This window comes from Cucumis melo, chromosome 2 (genome assembly GCF_025177605.1).
Source record: "Cucumis melo cultivar AY chromosome 2, USDA_Cmelo_AY_1.0, whole genome shotgun sequence".
Lineage (NCBI taxonomy): Eukaryota > Viridiplantae > Streptophyta > Magnoliopsida > Cucurbitales > Cucurbitaceae > Cucumis > Cucumis melo.
In genome coordinates this window covers 22653087-22670763 of record NC_066858.1, presented here as the reverse complement: position 1 = coordinate 22670763, position 17677 = coordinate 22653087, and the positions used below count along the sequence as shown (strand labels likewise).

Genomic DNA, 17677 nt, shown 5'->3' with positions numbered 1-17677 from the left:
AAAACACCAACGTAGTATCAAATAAGAGGGGATAAGATGGATAGATAGATAGAAAATAGTAAACATGCTAACGAAGAAAGATTTCAAATACTATTACGTCAGTTCACTATGATTTATAATATACTAACCAACCTAGCCCACTCGACTCAATTGAAGTTGGGAACCAAAAGACCCCTACACATTAAAATATCAAAGTCCTGATTTTATTGAAATATCGATGAAAATATAATTTTAGAAAATTTTATGAAAATTGATGAAAATTGTTATAATTAGTCTGCGTGACTTAAATAGACTATAATTGATCATTTCATAATTTCTATAAATAAGACAAGATTTAGATGTCTATTTGTCTATTATAAATTTATGCGTAAACATTGATGCGAGAGCAAAAGTTCTAAAAAGATTGGAAAAATAAATAGAATAATATAAAGTTTATGGATACCTTGAGATAAAATGACGTGAAAATTATTAAAGTTTTAGATGGTAAGAAAAACTCACATCCGGTGAAATGATGTAAAAGTTCTACTAAAAAAAGTTTGAACAACGTTAAAAACAAATATATCTCTTTTTGTGCTTTTTTTATTCTATTTCTCTATAAATAAAAGTTTCTAGTCGAAAATAAAGCTAAAATCGAGAAAAGATGGGAATTAGAAAAGTACACATAACAAAATTTAATCCTTTAATGGAAAATGACATTGGTGTGTGAAGCTAAAGATTCATGTGTCGTCAAGATTAAAAATTTTGAATTGGGTTCATGATTAGTTAAAAAAGAAAAATCAAAAGTTCCTCAACATATCATAAAATTTTCTAAGTTCTCTCGAAAACTCGTAGTTTCGACGAAATGGAAAAAATCAAAATTTTCTCAAAAGAGTTTGGAAGAGTAAAATTTCCTCAATCAAAATCTTAAGCCTTTCAAAATCTCAAATTTTCGAGATTTTGGTGGAAATTTTAAACCATGCTTAAATTCTCCAAACTTAATACATGGATAGCAAATAATTCTAAATCTCATCCTTCAAAATTTATAAATTAGTTAATGGAAAACTTTTTCTCAAAAGAGGAAAAAAAACAAAAACAAAATTAGATGGTGTACTACTTTAAAGATTTATTGAAAGTGTGTAAATTAAAATGGAACATTTGAAAGCAAGGAGAGACATCGTGGCAACGTCCCAAAAGTTCAGCATCTTAATTATGCAAGATGGTTCAAAATTATGAAAGCTACTGTAATTCGATGTGGTTTAGAGTTGGTATCGTTGATCCTCTCTTCGGTAGACTAGTCCCTCCACTGTCCACACCTTTATCATGGTTTGTTCGTGGGAGGAGTTAGGCCATGTGTTGATCATTCTTTAAAGAAGTGACATGCTCTTATAGGTGAGAATTAAGGGGAGCTAGTGGGTTGTTCATGATCAATTTTTCGGAGATTACATATAAAATCGCCAAAAAAGAAAAGATTGGGAATACATTGTTATAGGGTTTGAAAGCCATCAAACTAGAGTGGATTGAGGGCAATCCTCCTTTTTGAGGTGGTGTTATTTTTGTTAAGATTAAGATTCTATAGTGGCTCTGATATACTATCAAAGAAGAAAAAAAATTTAACATTTTTCCAAATAGCTTTAAAAGTTTAACACCCCTCTCTCGATTTTTGATGGGTGTGAACCACTGAGGGTTGTTTGTTGTGGTGTCATGCATATTCTATGTCTCGAAAAAATTAAGAGTGTTTAGTAACTAAAGTGTCAAGAACAGGCAAAAATATGTAGTTTTCACCATGTTCCAAGAGAAACAAACTGAGTTTAATTTTCTAAAAACACGTGGTTTTCAGTCTGTTTCGTTTCTAGGTTTACTAAAATGTAAAGTATAGATACCAAAATAGTATTTTAGCATGTTTGTAGAAAATTCATAAACTAAAACAAAATATGTGAATTTGGAAAACGATAGGTTTGATCCTTATTAACTTTTACTTGAAGTCATTCATACAATCAACCCAATTTACCTAGCCCATTATATAGTTCACTCCCAAGTCCCACCATCCAAGCAAATTGCCAAAAATATCAAATCAGAACTCTTCTGTCAAAAAATTAGAACCCTTAGTACATAGTCTGAATTGAAATACAGAACGTCAATCTTTCACGAACTAGTCCATATCTATTTATTATTAGATAAGTCTTGTCATTAGAGTAAGAAATTACAATATCACAAAGGCATGGAATTTCAAAACTCAGATCTGAAACTGCTCACATTCATGGAAATAAAACAAAAGAAAGTCATGTCATGAAGTCTGAACCGATGACACACTTATATCAGCTGATTAATTCACATTACCACTTCCCTTTCAAATCAAATTGTCACAGGGAATCTCCAGTGTAGCAATAAGTGATGTTAATCATGCAATAATCAATCATGTTTAAGAGCTGTAAAATGCTCACCTCTTTCAGTTCCATACATTTATTGCATACAGCACCAATTATCTCCCAAGGCTTCAAGATCCCGTTTTCTTTTCAAATTTACAAGCTTTACAACCTGAGCAGATTAGATCTCATAACAAAATTCAAAAAGTTCTGATCAATAGAATGGGTACAAAGTTGAAAATGACCCATAATTCATATTAGAAATGTACAGGAAATGACAGACATATTATCCCCCCCTTCCTTATTTTGTAATGGAATCCAAATATATCCTTAGGTGAAAAAAAATTGATACAAAGATAGAGTGAAAAGATTTTTTTTCCCCCATTTTTCTCTTTTATCATGAAAAAAAATGCAGGTTTATATTTCTAGAAAAGGGTATATATTACTCTGAAACTGACAGGATAAGGGAGGAGAGAGAGAGAGTCAAAGGGTTAGAAGAACCAAACCAAATGAGATAGTGAGGACAAAACAGGGACGAACGATTTGGCCATGAGTGGTTCTGTTTGGCATGGAACAAACACGTGAAATTTTAACATGAGTTAAGTCGGCCAAAAGAGTGTTAAATGGCTTGAAGCGGAAGTTGTTATCTGCATTCTTGGTTGGTATCGAGTCTATTTCATTTTGAATTAGCAACAAAATCATAAGCATGGGCTAGTCTTTGTCTCCCTTCTGCCATGGACCAATAATTGATTTTTCCCTCTCTCTCTTGCTAACTCTCCAAATGAGAATGCATAAAAAGCTCCCTCTATATAACGCAGCAAACCTATCTCTTTCCATCCCAAGATAACCTTATCTTTATTTGAGCAGATAAAGTTAGGAAATGAGATCCTCACAATTTATTTTCTTTTGCCTTCTCTTTACTTTCTTCTATCTTCGTTCAATGGATCTTTTGCATTCTCCACCTCGACTTTTCACCTCCGAAGGAAGACCTGCAAGAAAGTACCTTGGTACATCATTTTCCAACTATCCCAAATCCGAATATCACGAGGTATGCTACTTCTTTGTTTATTTTCTTTATATATTTATTTATTTCTGAATCTTTCAAGTACTTTTGACAATGGATTCCACCACCCTAAACATGCACTTTTGAGATTCCTTTATTTGTGGTCATGAATATGCCAAAATGCAGGTTCATGAAGACGAGTTCAATAGACCGTCTCCAAAAGATATGTCCTCCAACACACCTGAACATGAAGCAAGTATCAACAGCTTGGGGGAACTTATATACCACATTGACTATCATGGAGTGACAACACATCCGAATCCAACACCAAAACATCCATAGCCATAGGAAACATATCAACTTCTAAGATGAAATGAATTATTCATACATGTACTGCACTTCAAATACTCACTTTTGTTTTACAATCTATCAAATGCTAATTTTTTTCATGCTACAATTATATACAAGGTGTAACCTTCCCCCCAAAATCGACACCTAGTAGCAACAGGCTCCTTACCCAGAGAACCATTGCAGATAAGTCATGGTTGAGCGCCTTGAGCTTGCAACTTGCCAAAATATATGTGATTCTGTGAACATGAACCTGAATTGCTTGAAATAGGAAATGTCGTTGGGAGAGAACCAGAGACATTAATCACTCGTAGTTCAATGCAACGAAATCATTCCATTCGTATATTGACTTCTGACCTTTCTAAACCTCTTGAGCAACTTTTGGTAGCACTCCACAGCATTCTTAAATCTTACTTCCCTACAAAATCTAGATTTTACCTCCACAAATGTAGTTCCTATCTGTTCTCTATGATTAACACAAGTAGATAACAGATCTCTAATACCAATTGAAGGCATGGTCCATTTATCATCTTTGATGCTTTCTTTTCCATCTACGTTGAGAAGTCTGAGCCATCTCATGCGATGAAAGGGGTCTTCGTCTTTCTCAACTGAAATTTTTAGAGCAGCAAGCACTTCCGAGAATTTTGACTCACTACTGATTTTATCTAACAATCTACTGAAAGTAGTCTTCTGGATCAGGCCAAGCCTGTCATTAGTTTCTGAGGGCAAAGAACATGCTGCTACCAAGCAAGCCTTTCGAAAGTTATGATCAGAGACACTAATTAACCAAATTGCAAAGTGCAGTAGTTGTACAGACATAGTTCCAAACAAAGTATCACATTGCTTTGGGTTATGACTCCAATTCCAAGAATAGACTGCAGTATGAACAAATCCTTCCCACCTGAAGTAGGATTAGAAGGGTCAGAACAAAGTAAATAAATGATAAATTAGACTAGTCAATTCACTCCAATTTTTTGGGGCTTTTATGTTTCAAAAAAAAATTATCCGACTCACAAAATAGAGACCTCAAACAATTCAATAAATAAAAAAAGCTGAGAGATTTTGATGTTCATTGAAGTAGTGGTCTACAAGACAACAGGCGTCTTATTTTATCCTTGGTTTAAAATACAATCATTCTACCAACCTAAGCCAGCTAAAGTTTAAGAACAGAACAAATTAATAGTTTTGGCATATAACTGTGCAGATACAATAATAATAATGTAAAATGCACTTCCCAGTAAACTGAACTATCATAAATATTTACACAACCTGGAACTAGCAATGCAGCAGTCACAACAAACTTTAGGCTTTTACAAGATCAGTGATATATGATGATTATCAGCTTTCACAAGAACACAAACTCATAAAATAGCCCAAACATAAACATTTTTAATAATATGCATTTTTTGGCTAAGAATCATCATTGTAAAGAGCTTAATGATCATATGAAGGTTCTCACTATAAGACACTTCTATAAGCATAATAGCTGTCTGATGAAGTCCCATGGGGTCCATAAATTCAAAGTCCAGTTTTAGAAAAATGGAGAATCCAACATGCATTATGGGCGTTTATGCACAAATAACCATTATCATTGCAAGGAACACCTGCTTTTCCAGAAGCATTGGGTCCAAAAAGTTGTTTGTGTCCCATGGAAACAGGTCAAGGTTCCATACTTTACAAAAAGCATGTTGTCACAGCACATGACTTGTTCCTGAGTTGTCAGACGGTAAAATATAGTGGTCTATCAAAACAGACACTTCAAAAGATATTTGAACATTTTAATTATTTAACCTATTTGCTTCAAATTTAACACTTAGGACACACCTAAGTAAGTGATTTTCTTTGGAAAAAAACAATATCTCGATATTAGTGATGCAAGATGTCTCCGCTATTGTTTTCTAAAACTCAAGGTGCAATAAAGCGCAATGGACTTTTCACTTCTGGGGCTACCGCAAGAAAAAAGAAACAGGACTTTTTTGTGAGGTGCGCTATGTATAAAAGTACTACATAAAGAAGAGAAAGCATAGTTGAAGTGGAAAAATGAAATGAAAAAAATAAACCTTGAATGCAAGAAATTTGCTTTCGGGCTTAGTAAATTTAATTTTTTTAAGTTAATAAAGAAGGAAAAACTCTAATTATTAATATTTTCTAAAAATAATGAAAAAGCCTCAAGGCTCAGGGCTCGGTTCACAAAAGGTGTGCACCTTATATTGTGAGCCTCACCTTATGGCTAGGCACCAGAGATCTACGCCTTCACCTAGGCATATGCCTGAGAAAGCTTAATAAAACGCCGATCTCAGCCCCCGCTCCCTGAGCTGATTCAAGAGGCAAAGACCACTAATTCATTACAAGAATGCAAAGGCCACATCTTGAGTCATAAGAAGACCGGTTCATACATTATTAGCCAATAAAATACAAGGACAACAAGGACTAAAGCTTTAGACTGAAAAAAAAAAAAAGAGAAAAAAAATACTTTCATACAAGTGCTTCAAGAATATGAGAAGTAAGTGTAACTCGATATGATATTAATAAAAATAATAATAATTAAAAAAAAAAAAAAACATGACACTGGCACTAAGGAGAACACTGCAGTAAACTATACTACAGGAACAGCACACATGATCCAAGAGCAGAAGAAAAGCTGATAGAATTGTCACTGTTTAGCGTAATCAACAGAATATTAAGCATTCATTACTAAGTCTGAAAACATATGTTTTCTTCTTTCTCATTTATATGTCATACCCTTGATCCTATAAGAATGAAAAACGATTAATCTCTAATGGTTATAATGACCTGAAAATGTTAACCTTCAGAACTTCTGGCCAGTAACAGTCTAGACTTTTACATCATATATGTAGGCCGGCCCTCGATAGAAGTACCTTATAGTATTCACCAAATCAAAATTGCAGATGACCCTACAATATTTGGGTGTCAAGGTAACTCGTAGGAAATAAATTCCTACGTAGACAACCACCATGGATTGAACCCATGTCCTCTTAGCTATTGAGATTATGTCTCCTTTTTTACCACTAGGTCATCCCATGATGGTTATGACCTTAAAACACTAGTAGATTTACAAACAGGTAATCAAATAAGAGAACAAAAACTTGCGGAGATATCAATTTCAAGAGATTTTGAATTTAGTGACCATGTAAAAACTATTCAGGGAACACATCAGAAACTATTTAGAATTGAAAGACCCCTCAAGTGAATCGAGGAACTTAAATACAATCAATCCTCCTAGTTACTCGTAGGACTTTAGACATCCATTCAAGAAAACTTCTCCAATTTGTAATTATGGCATCTCAAAAACTATTCATCGACTTTTTCAGATTAAAGTTAATGTTAAACTACATGAAGTGAAACGTAATAGACCAAAAAAAAGCATAACTATTCAAATCATCTAAAATTCAAACAGAAGTTTCATTGACTTACTCAAAAGGAGGTTCAACCTCAATACCAAATGTAAGGTGTAGGGAAGACCCATCAGGACCACCACTTACAGTACGAGCCTCGTGAAGAAATCCTCTAGGAATATATAATACATCACCCTCTCTTAGGAAGAATTGTCTTCCAACTGCCAATGCACTCTCAACTTCCGAACAACTTGGGAATTCATGAAAATCATACAAGCGAGGTAAACGAATCCTTGGTGGACTAAAAACTGTCCACTGCTTGCTTCCAGCAAGCTGGCATACAAACACACAATGATCATCATAATGACGAGTCAAACCTTGAGAACCTGGAGGTGTCAAGTACATATTAGCACCTACAGATGGTTGACCAAACAGAGATGCTAAAGTATTTGAAATAGCAGCAATCTTCTCATGCCGAAATTCCATGCCACGCAGAGCAATTGTATAACCCTCTTTAAAAGCTTCTTCACATTTTAGAGCGTCATGTAACTTTAAGAAATGAGGACCCTTTATGCAGCATGGCTCAAAATTCTTCTGAAAGAAATGTATCTCTCTTTTCAAACACTGATCTGTTCTGAGGACCCGTATATCTTGCTGATAAATTAAAGGAAATCCCAATTCAGTTCTTGCCTCCTCTAAGAAATTATGTATGTCTAGCTCATCTGAGGCAATAGGACTACAAGAAACTAATCTTCCAAGCATTGGTGAAATAAAGGAATGAATTTTCTCAATTGAGGTTATGGACCCAACAAATGACCCGATAAAATCAGCTTCTTCATTTATTCTTGAGGATTTCTGCATGAGGCATGGTGAAGCTTCCCAGTGACTCGCCATGAATTCTTCAAAGTTTGACCCACTTAAACCCAATAAAATTTTAACCTTCTCCACAGGAAAAACTCTGCTAATTTGATCGGTACTCATGGAAAGCCTAAAAATACTCGCAGCCAAATCATTGGTGCTAATGTTGCTCATATCAAATTGCTCCTGCGAGCACTCAATTTCGTTAATTTGTATCATTTTAATACGCACTTCTATCCATAGATTTTTCAAAAAACCCATGAATGCTTTCAGATGGTAGCTTGGTATCTTTTCCAAATGTTTGAAATGACAAGTATTAATCAGAACTATAGCTGCATTCAGAATTGATATTAAAAGCTCATCTCCTTCATATCCTGCCTTCAAAATTGCAGAATTTTCGACATATACAGTGCCTATGGAAACCGACATCCCTGTAGAAGCTGAAACCTGAAGAAATGAAAATCTAGTAGATCTTAAGTTCAGTTATCCAAGAAAATACCCTAAACTAATCTAACTCTGATTGGCATCATTAACTACCATAACCAGCCACTCGTAATACGTGTCACCTTAATCATATTGGAAATGAATTATAGAGAAGCACAAAGTTCAATTTAAGTCATAACCTTTTTCCCCATGCGTTTGTTTTGAAATGCTTAGACGCAGGGTACAAAAACAAAATGATAAACGTAATTAAATCATAAGAAACAAAAAAAAAAAAACAAAAAAAAAATCAAGAAATGGGGAAAAACATGGGGCAGGAAGAAATCAGAATTAGACTCAACAGCAATAAAACACTTACATAAGACGCTGGATGGCAGAGAACTCCACCAAGCGTTGCCGCCCAAACGACGTGGTGGACAAATCCAGAACAGCATTACAAGCAGCCAACGCAACCCTTCTCTTAGAACACCCCAAGACAGAGATCAAAGCCCTCACAACCCCATCATCCAAAGCAATCACCTCATTCGTACGAAGGGAGAGAAGCGAAGCAGCACCCACGATCTCAGCAGCACAAGAAGCAATCCCTTGGCGCCTGCAAAAAGAAAAGGGAAAAAAAGAACAAATAAATTAAGAAACAAGGGGATAGAGATAGTGCAATCCAAAGGGAGCCAAGAGAAAGAGGAAAGAAATGGGTTACTCGGAAAGAATGAGAAGAGGAAGAAGGGAAAGGATTGGAGAAGGAAGAGTTTGAAGAGGGTGAGGGGACTGAGGAAGAAGAGCGGAATGGAGGTGGGTTAAGCATTTGGGAAGCAAGAAAACAGAGTAGGGATTGTGAGGAGTAGAGACGGCGGCGAGAAGAAGAGAGAAAGTGGTATTGACATCAAAATCGAAATGGGGTTGTCTCTTTCGTTTGGTTTTGGAAGTAGAGATATGGCTATGGCTATAAAGCTTCTTCTTTTTCTTCTGCTGCTGCTCCATTGGCGCACTCTGTGATTGTATGAATTGCGAATCCCGTCGGTACGAACTGCGTCTTCTTTATATATAAAGACCTCGTCTCGCCGTCGCGGGTAGTAGATCCCATTTCTTTTTCCTTTTCTTATAAAAATTTCAAGTCAGCATACAAATTCTTTTTAAAATAATAATAAAATAACAAAAATTCTTATACATAACCAAAAAAAATTTAAAAATATAAACGATCGTATCCCCTTGTCTAAACGATCTCGTAGTCATAAATGACCTTTGACTAATCTTGTATCCGTGTATAATAAATAATGTGAAGTAGTCTTTTTTTTTTTAATGATATAATTTAAAATAAAAAATAACCTAGTTTCAAAGAAAATATTCGTTATAATTAAGAAATTTTGTATCCGTTACAACTTTTCTTTTTTAAAATATTAAGTGTTATATAACTCGTTAAACTTGAAAATGTTAGCTTTCGAATACAAAATCCTTAACATTGTCACATTTTTCCTCTTTCCTTTTAGGTTAAAATTTTTTTATTTCAATACTTAATAATTTGTAGTAGAAATTTTTTAGTTTATAATATCAATAGTTTGAAAACTAATTAATATTCTTACTCCTATGGTTAATTACTATATATAAGTATATCAACGATTATGTTTTGTTTATTTTTTCTTTTTTTGATGTTTTTTTTTTCTCTTTGTATTTTTTCTTCTACATTTAAATATAGAAAGAAATCTTTAATAATTAATCTACCTTTTTTATACTCATTCTACTTTTTTTAGCAATTTTCTTTACTTCTTCAATTATCTTTGCCTAAATTTTTAAAGAGAATCTAAAATAAAAAAAAAATAATAATTCAAAGATGAATGTGACGAATCATAAAATAGAAAAATGTTTGAAATATTACGAACATCGCATGTTAAGTACTAGTATTTAAAAATGTCCCTAAATAAAAGTTGTATTATTGCAAATTTTCTTTTTAACGAATTTATCTAGTTGATAAGTTTTTTTTTAAAATAAATGGTTAGCCTGAACTAACAATAAAAAAAATTATTTTCTTCACAAACGTCAATTGAGATAGGCTCATTTTGAAAAAAAAAATGCCAACCATATGCTTATGTTTATTAACTACTTGTTATCAAAAAACAATCTTTTTTTTAGATCAATTATTAAATATTAGTTTATTGTTAGATAAATTTGATTTTTCACATTTTAAAAAACTAAGCTAAAAATAAAAAATTTCTTTTCTTCCTTAAGAAAATAACTATTTGAAGTTTTGTTTTCAATCTGTTTAACGGTTAGAAATAGACTATTTCTGATCTTACCTAAATCCTTACTATTACTATGAGAACTTCAACATAGATAATAGATCATATGCGAAAAAACTGCAAAAAGTACTTTAAATTTGTACTCAATAATTCCCTAAAAAGATGTAGATATTTTAATCCACACCTATAACAACTTCATTAAATAATTTTTCATCGGGACAAAATAATATCATATAGTGGTCAATTTATCCTCGCATTGAAGAATATAATTAATAAGCAGTTGATTCAAGCAAAAATACAATCTGTATGTGCAAAGATATCTGCTTAGAATTGAAGGTACGATTTTAGAGATGAATCACCTTATCCTATTCCTCAATACCCAGGAGTTTACTCAATTCTCCACTCTCATATGCTTCAACAGTATCTGAAAATCAAGGTCTCAATGAGTTAGAAAGTACTTTGGAGAAAAATATATTACAAACAATAAGTTGCCAAAGAAGAGCCAATTACCATCTGATCCACCTATGTGTTTTCCATCGATAAAAACTTGAGGTACAGTGTGCCTTCCGACAAGTGCACTTAAAGCATCTTGAATGGCACTCCCATCATCTACGGGATAAAGATCCAAATTCTAGGAATTAACTAAACTAACTTTAATTTATGAGTAATAGAAAAGCATGGAGAGAACAGTAGGATATAGAAAGACATGGAAACAAGAGCTATGATATGTATATATGTCTAATGGTAACAGTTTTGCCAGACCATTTAGGGAATTGATCCCAAAGTTTCAATTCGATCCCCACCCTGAAATGAAATGAAAGAGAAGAGAACTAAACTAAAGAAGACAAAGAACCTGTATGAACTACCAAAAGATAAAATAAGATTTTGATAATTTCTTACTAAGAAAATATTTCAAGAGTTATGGTTGAATTTGTGCTCAAAGTAAAGTCTAACACGAATTGGACTCGTAATGGACAAAACCAAACCCAAGGCCGATAAAGGCTAAACAGAGTCAACCAGGGCCAATCAGGCCAAGGCTAAGGTAAGTTTGTTGGCCGAAGGGTGTGGAATTTTTTATCCACATTCCACAGGATTTACCTGGCGAGAAGAAGCTGATCTAGATCATCTTAATCTGAGGAGGAGAAGAAAAATCCAAGGTCATCCCAGTTATATGATGAAGGGGTAAGTTAACTCTCACTACATTCTGAATCCACTAAACTAACTTAGACATCAAGGGTGGTTCATTATATTTTGCAGGTCACCTCGTTTCTGAATCGAAAAATTGTCCACATGTGCAAGTTTGGTGAATCTTCCTTGCCAATATTTGCATCAACACCAAGCCACATTAATTGGTCGTACTTTTCCTCTACCATCAGCGACTTTTTGGCCCCTTTCCTTTTTGAGGATCTCATATTTGAAAGATGAAATAACTGTAAGACCTTAATAAGACACAACAGTTACTTCTTTCATTGTCAATTGGTTTTGAGATGAAATTCTATATAATTTAATATAGTATCATGGACCAAGACCTTAAAGCTCATCCAAACAAACTCAAAAATGGTGAACCCAAGACGACCCCATCTTGAAGAGCATGTTGTGAGTTCCACATTGAAAAGAGAATTTTATCCAAAGGGAGTAGAAAAGTCCCTAAACAAAATGTTTAGTTTCGAATTGGCAAAGCGTTTAACAAAGGATCACATCACAGGTCTTGATACAGAAATATTGCAGCTCCAGGTAATCCTCATTGCGAGAGGTTGGAAGCAATACTAAAACTAAGACGGGTTCTCTTACGGTTTTTGCTGTTCTTATTTCTAAGTTTCACTAAAGTTTATCTCAATCATTTACCTAGATAGTCTCTTTGAATAATGAAACTGAACCAGAAAATAACAGAAAATGGAAGGAGAAGTGAAGCAAAGGGATAACAAAAAAGTAAAGGCGGCATTTAGTTAACACACACTTGAGCTTTAAAAATCTCAAATATACAAATATCAACTGAAATATCAAACTCCAACATTTTCGTAACTTGGAGTGAATAATCTAGAACAAGATTTTCAAATATACTCAGTTTCAATAGATTCAACCCAAATTCTACAGTAATAAAGGGAGTTGTAACTGTTACTTTTCATAATCATAGAGTAAACAAGAAGAAGGGAAATTGAGTAAATACCCCTCTGATCCAACTCAACAACATGAGGAACTTTGTTCAAATCCTTGAAAACGGCTTTTGCCGTTTCACAATACCTGCATTTTACAATTAGAAATAATTAACACCAGGAATTTCAACGATTCGAACAGAACTTTGAAAAAAGCAGAAAATAACCCTTGATTCATTAATCAACCCTGAATTTGAACACACACAACAATATTAAAACAATTGACGAGAAGAAGAAGAAGAATGAAGATACGGGCAATAGGATTTGGAGAAGATGACAGTCTGGTGGGAGGCGATGGTTTTCTTGACGAAGAGTGATTCAGGTGAAGATGAAGCCATGGCGCGTACCGTGGGTATCATCCTCATCCTCATTGTCACCACCGTGGCTGCCATTGATACAATACGATTTCCCGGCTGCAACAAAGGTTTTCTCGATAAGGCTGCTCCCGTCGGCGATTAAATTTGGAATTTGGTCAACCTAACTGTTGACCTTTTTTCTTTTTCAATTATTTTTCTAGTGATAATAATATTGCTTTGCATTTTAGAATTGATTTTTTTTAATTTTGAAAAAATATAAACAAAACCAACCATTTTAATGATAACAATATTGTTGTGTAATTTATTATAAATGGATTCGTTAACTTACCTTAATTTTTATAAATATAACAAATTATTAGAATATTTTAAAGTCAATATTGTTGTGTAATTTATTATAAATGGATTCGTTAACTTACCTTAATTTTTATAAATATAACAAATTATTAGAATATTTTAAAGTCTTTCTCCTTTTGTTTTTTTTTTACGACCGGATAGTAAATAAAAAATTTTAAAAGAATCGTTGATTGTATAACAAAAAGAAAAATTAGAAATCGGTAACCAAATATATTAGTTGACGGGGCATTTTGATATTTTCCATTACGGGTATTTTGGTATGTTCCATTATCTCTGGTCTTTAGGTTTTCTGTTTCTATTTTTTATTTCTTATGCCTTCATTTTATCATTTTTCGTAATTTAAGTTTCAGTTTAATAGCATAGAAACATAATCGTAATTTTCATTTAGATCCTAATTTTTTCCCTAAAATTAACTCTCATCTTTTCTTTTTTTTTTTTTTTTCTTTTTACGACTGGAAATTTTGAAACCCAAATAGGTATAAAAGAAAAGGCATTTGCTTAAGAGAGAAGAAGGAAAAATGTATGATAAAGAGATCAGGTGACAACATGGGTCTCAATTTACAAGGCTAATAGCACCATCATGAATTTTGTGGGTACATGTCGGAAGCAACCATGATAGATCATGAGTAATTTATAGAAACACTAGATTTGAAGTGTTCATTTTGAATCCTTAAAAACCAAATAAACATCATAGACTAAAAGTAGGTCAAGAGTAAGCAATTTTTATGTTATATATATAAAAGATAAAATGTTTAATGCAAAAGCTTTTTGGTAAAAGAAACTAATATAAAAATTATAAATTTCAAGATTATGTACAAATAGTCTATAAACATTATTACGGTACTTTGCACTGCATAATCAACCATTGATTGCTAGGTTACCTTCAACCACTAGCTACGGAGATATAATCGACAAGAAAGTTAAAAGGTTCAAATCCTTGCTCCTAAACCGATGTCGATAAGGTCAAATCAAAAACAATTTTTTGAAACATTCATATCAAGAGTCGTTCAAAAGAAAGGACTTTTAGGGCAAGTAGAAGAAAAAAAAGTACACAAAATGGAAGGACCAAAAGAAACTAGAGGGGCAAAAATGGTTCAATCTATTGATTAGTGTTCGAAAATCCCCTTACATTAAAAGCAAAGTTATCACTGGTTTGATACCCCCCTATATCAGAGACAATTTATCCTCCACTATTAAGAGTTAAAATTGAACAACTAATCCAAGCAAAACATACTCTGTTGGTGTAAAGATATCTGCTAACAATTTGAAAGTTTGAGTTCAAAGATCGGCTTTGTGGTCTTCCTTGATGCCTAGTAGTTTACTCAACTCCCCACTCTCATATGCTTCGACAGTATCTGGAAATCAGGGTTTGAATGAGTTAAAACTATTTAAAGGAGAAATATATATTAGTAAAACATGGGCATGTTTGATAACGTTCTTGTTTTCTGCTTATCAAACAAGTTTGTCTCTTGAAAAATGAAAAACTAGAACAAAAAACAGAAATGTTATAGACAGTTAGACGTCAAAGAAAAACCAATTACCATCTGATCCACCAATGTGTTTTCCATCTATGAACACTTGAGGTACAGTCCGCCTTCCAAAGAGTACACTTAGAGCATTTTGAAGGGCACTGCCATCATCTGTGCAATTCAGATTCACATTCTAGGGACAGTTAACTTTTAGGTTATGAGTAATAGAATAGCATGGAGATAACACTGATATAAACAGATATGGAAACAAGAGCTAGATATACGTCATACTGATAATCGTTTTGCTTTATTTTTTTCTTTGAAACAATGGCTTTTCCTTGAAAAAGAACAAAAATAACAAAAGAGCATATAAAAACCTAAGCTTGCATAAACTCTTAAAGAAACCACTGCTTTCGTTGATAATCGGTTTTCCAGGCAGTTCAGAAAATTAAACTTTGAACCTCCATATCAAATAAAAAAGAAGAATTTGAGCAACAAAAGACATTTGGTAACAGTCAACCCATGGTAGCACTTGAACGGATAATATTTTTTTTTGCATTATGTTATATCTACTAATACTTTGGGCCTGATTGCTATATTTACAATTGTCCCTTGTCTAAATTTTTCTTAGTAAATTAGACGTTTCACATTTTAAGCACCAACTAACCAGACACACTCGTGTTCACCGTTACTCACTTTCATTGCTGCTTTCTTCCTCCCTCTACCATCTCCCACTCTTTGCCCTCCCTCTCTTAACTCTCAAAAGAACACACATAAATTAAAAGGAATTTCCTTCCAGAAGGACACACTTCCTAACCCATTGTTCAGGGGGTGGATCTGAGTGTGTGATTCTGATTAGGTAGCTTAATTTGTATCTTTTTTCATCTTAAGTACATTAACATGTGCAAGGTGGGTGGATTCAAACTTCGGTGAATGATATACTTCTAGCTGTATTCAAATCGACTGAAAGTATTTGAAAGAATGGATGATCCCGAACAAACATGTTAGTTTCCAATTTGGGAAGCATTTAACAGACCATCAGGTCACAATACCTAATACATAAGTACTTCAGTTAAGGAGTCACCACTTCAAGACGCTAGCGGCAACAAAACTAAGCACAGATTCTCTAACTACTCCGTAACAATTAAGTAGAACATAGTAAGGAGAGAATAAGCCAGAACAAGATTTTCGTATAAAATTGACCGACCATCAAGATATAAATAAAGGATCTCAAAGACAAGAAACAAGCACACTTAGTTTCAAACAGTAGCCAGTGGAGTTATTGCTATTTACCACAAACAGAACAAGAAACAAGAAAAAGAATGAGGAGATTAAGCAAGTACCTCTTTGATCCAGCTCAACAACATGAGGAACTTTGTTCAATTCCTTGAAAACAGCTTTTGCCCTTCTACAATACCTGACATTACACAACGACAACAATTCATTCATCAATCCACGATCTGGTTCTAATTTAAGAGCAACGTTATTTAGATCTGCATATTGGGAGTATGAACAAATCGATTTAAGAGAAGGAAGAGAAAGGAGAATGAAAATTACGGGCAATAGGACTTAGAGAAAATGACGATCTGATGAGAGGCGATGGCGTTTTTGATGAATGATTCTGGGGAAGATGAGGCCCTGCATAGAGACGCTATGGCTACGGCGCAGACCATAGCTGCTGATGCCGTCAAAATCTTCCTCATACTCACCGTCGCCGCCATTGATCCAAATTCCGGACAACAACTAAACTTTTTCCGGTCAGGTTATGCGTTCGGCTTCGGCAATTAATCGCTTCGTGAGTGTACTTTTTTTACTGAATATCCCTTTGTATATTTATGAATATTCAAAGTTCAACTTTTTTTTTCTTAAGTTGCAAACAAATAAATAAAATGATATTATTTTTAAATACGAAAAAATGAACCAAAATATTTATTACAATGAATCGTATTATTTTAAAATATTTAAAAATATTTTTAATAATTTCATAACTTAAAATAATTATTCTAATATTTTCTATATTTTATGGTAATAATAGAAAGTAAAAAGAAAACTCAATTCATGACTTAGTTATGTGGTAGTAATAGTAATTAAAAGAAAAGAAAAACATATTCTCAATTACTAATTAAATAGGTTATAGGTTGAATCCATAGTGTCCATTTATCTAGAATGTTACGGTTAAACAGATTATCCCATGAGATTAGTCCGAACACTCACGAATATAAAAAAAAATAATATGTCAAAAAACAAAAAAAAAATCAATATTTTCGATTTCTATCCTTTTAACCCTAGATGCTAATGATAATTACCGATTTTAATTTCAAACTACAATTTTAATTTTAAACTACAATTTATTTTGCTAAACTTTATTTTAGTGATCTAATGAGTTTAAGGAGAATTTTACATTGTTGTTTGTCTAAATTAGTTGGTAAGTTATACAAAGTTGAACTCAAGGTTAAAACTACAATATTTCTATAAATTTATTGTAAAAGTAGATGAAATTAAGAATTTATGGTCTAAATTGAAACTTAGTCTAGTGTTTGCTTGAGACTAGTTTTATTAAATTAATGGATGTAATTTAACTTTGTTTGTGGGTGATGCAATTTTTAAGGAGCTGAATGGTTAAATTTAATGCTATTTTATTAAAAATAAATGTTATCTACTTTTTGTTTTATTTCAATAAAAACAATTATGGCCTAAAATAATGAATTCTTTCTTTTAAATTTTTTGAGTAACCCTAGACTATCTTTGACGACCACCTCAAAATGATGGAAGATCTAACTATTTATAAAGTTATGTGTAGTGTGG

General features: G+C 33.2%; 2 protein-coding genes and 1 long non-coding RNA gene across 3 annotated transcripts; 1 reads left to right on the top strand and 2 right to left on the bottom strand.

Annotated features, from left to right (window-relative positions):
- The first annotated feature begins 2125 nt into the window (after positions 1-2125).
- LOC103494222 (uncharacterized) lies at positions 2126-3802 on the top strand. Its single transcript, XR_538607.3, has 2 exons — positions 2126-3390; positions 3532-3802. It is a non-coding gene; the product is annotated as an uncharacterized LOC103494222 (long non-coding RNA).
- LOC103494221 (uncharacterized) lies at positions 3668-9453 on the bottom strand. Its single transcript, XM_008455317.3, has 4 exons — positions 9046-9453; positions 8707-8940; positions 7129-8370; positions 3668-4594 (listed from the first exon to the last, which is right to left on the bottom strand). The coding sequence occupies exons 1-4, from the start codon at positions 9324-9326 to the stop codon at positions 4009-4011; spliced, it is 2343 nt and encodes a 780-aa protein (XP_008453539.1). The 5' UTR covers positions 9327-9453; the 3' UTR covers positions 3668-4008.
- A 1276-nt stretch (positions 9454-10729) lies between these two features.
- On the bottom strand, positions 10730-16704 carry LOC103494224 (monothiol glutaredoxin-S10-like). Its single transcript, XM_008455319.3, has 8 exons — positions 16430-16704; positions 16216-16289; positions 14945-15043; positions 14685-14758; positions 12985-13187; positions 12747-12820; positions 11090-11188; positions 10730-11003 (listed from the first exon to the last, which is right to left on the bottom strand). Exons 1-8 carry the CDS (start codon positions 16591-16593, stop codon positions 10945-10947), a joined length of 846 nt encoding a protein of 281 aa, XP_008453541.2. The 5' UTR covers positions 16594-16704; the 3' UTR covers positions 10730-10944.
- Positions 16705-17677: the final 973 nt, after the last annotated feature.

Bases quoted from the DNA above. Each gene is read 5' to 3' on its own strand.
- LOC103494221 (XM_008455317.3), bottom strand. From the start codon at position 9,326: ATGGAGCAGCAGCAGAAGAAAAAGAAGAAGCTTTATAGCCATAGCCAT. The intron at 8,941-9,045 runs GTAACCCATTTC...TTCTTTTTGCAG, and splicing joins CCTCTTCTCATTCTTTCCGA to GCGCCAAGGGATTGCTTCTT. The intron at 4,595-7,128 runs GTAAGTCAATGA...ATCCTACTTCAG, and splicing joins GAGGTTGAACCTCCTTTTGA to GTGGGAAGGATTTGTTCATA.
- LOC103494224 (XM_008455319.3), bottom strand. From the start codon at position 16,593: ATGGCGGCGACGGTGAGTATGAGGAAGATTTTGACGGCATCAGCAGCT. The intron at 11,189-12,746 runs GTATTTACTCAA...TTTATCCCGTAG, and splicing joins TGTTGAGTTGGATCAGAGGG to ATGATGGGAGTGCCATTCAA. The intron at 11,004-11,089 runs GTAATTGGCTCT...CTTGATTTTCAG, and splicing joins ACACATAGGTGGATCAGATG to ATACTGTTGAAGCATATGAG.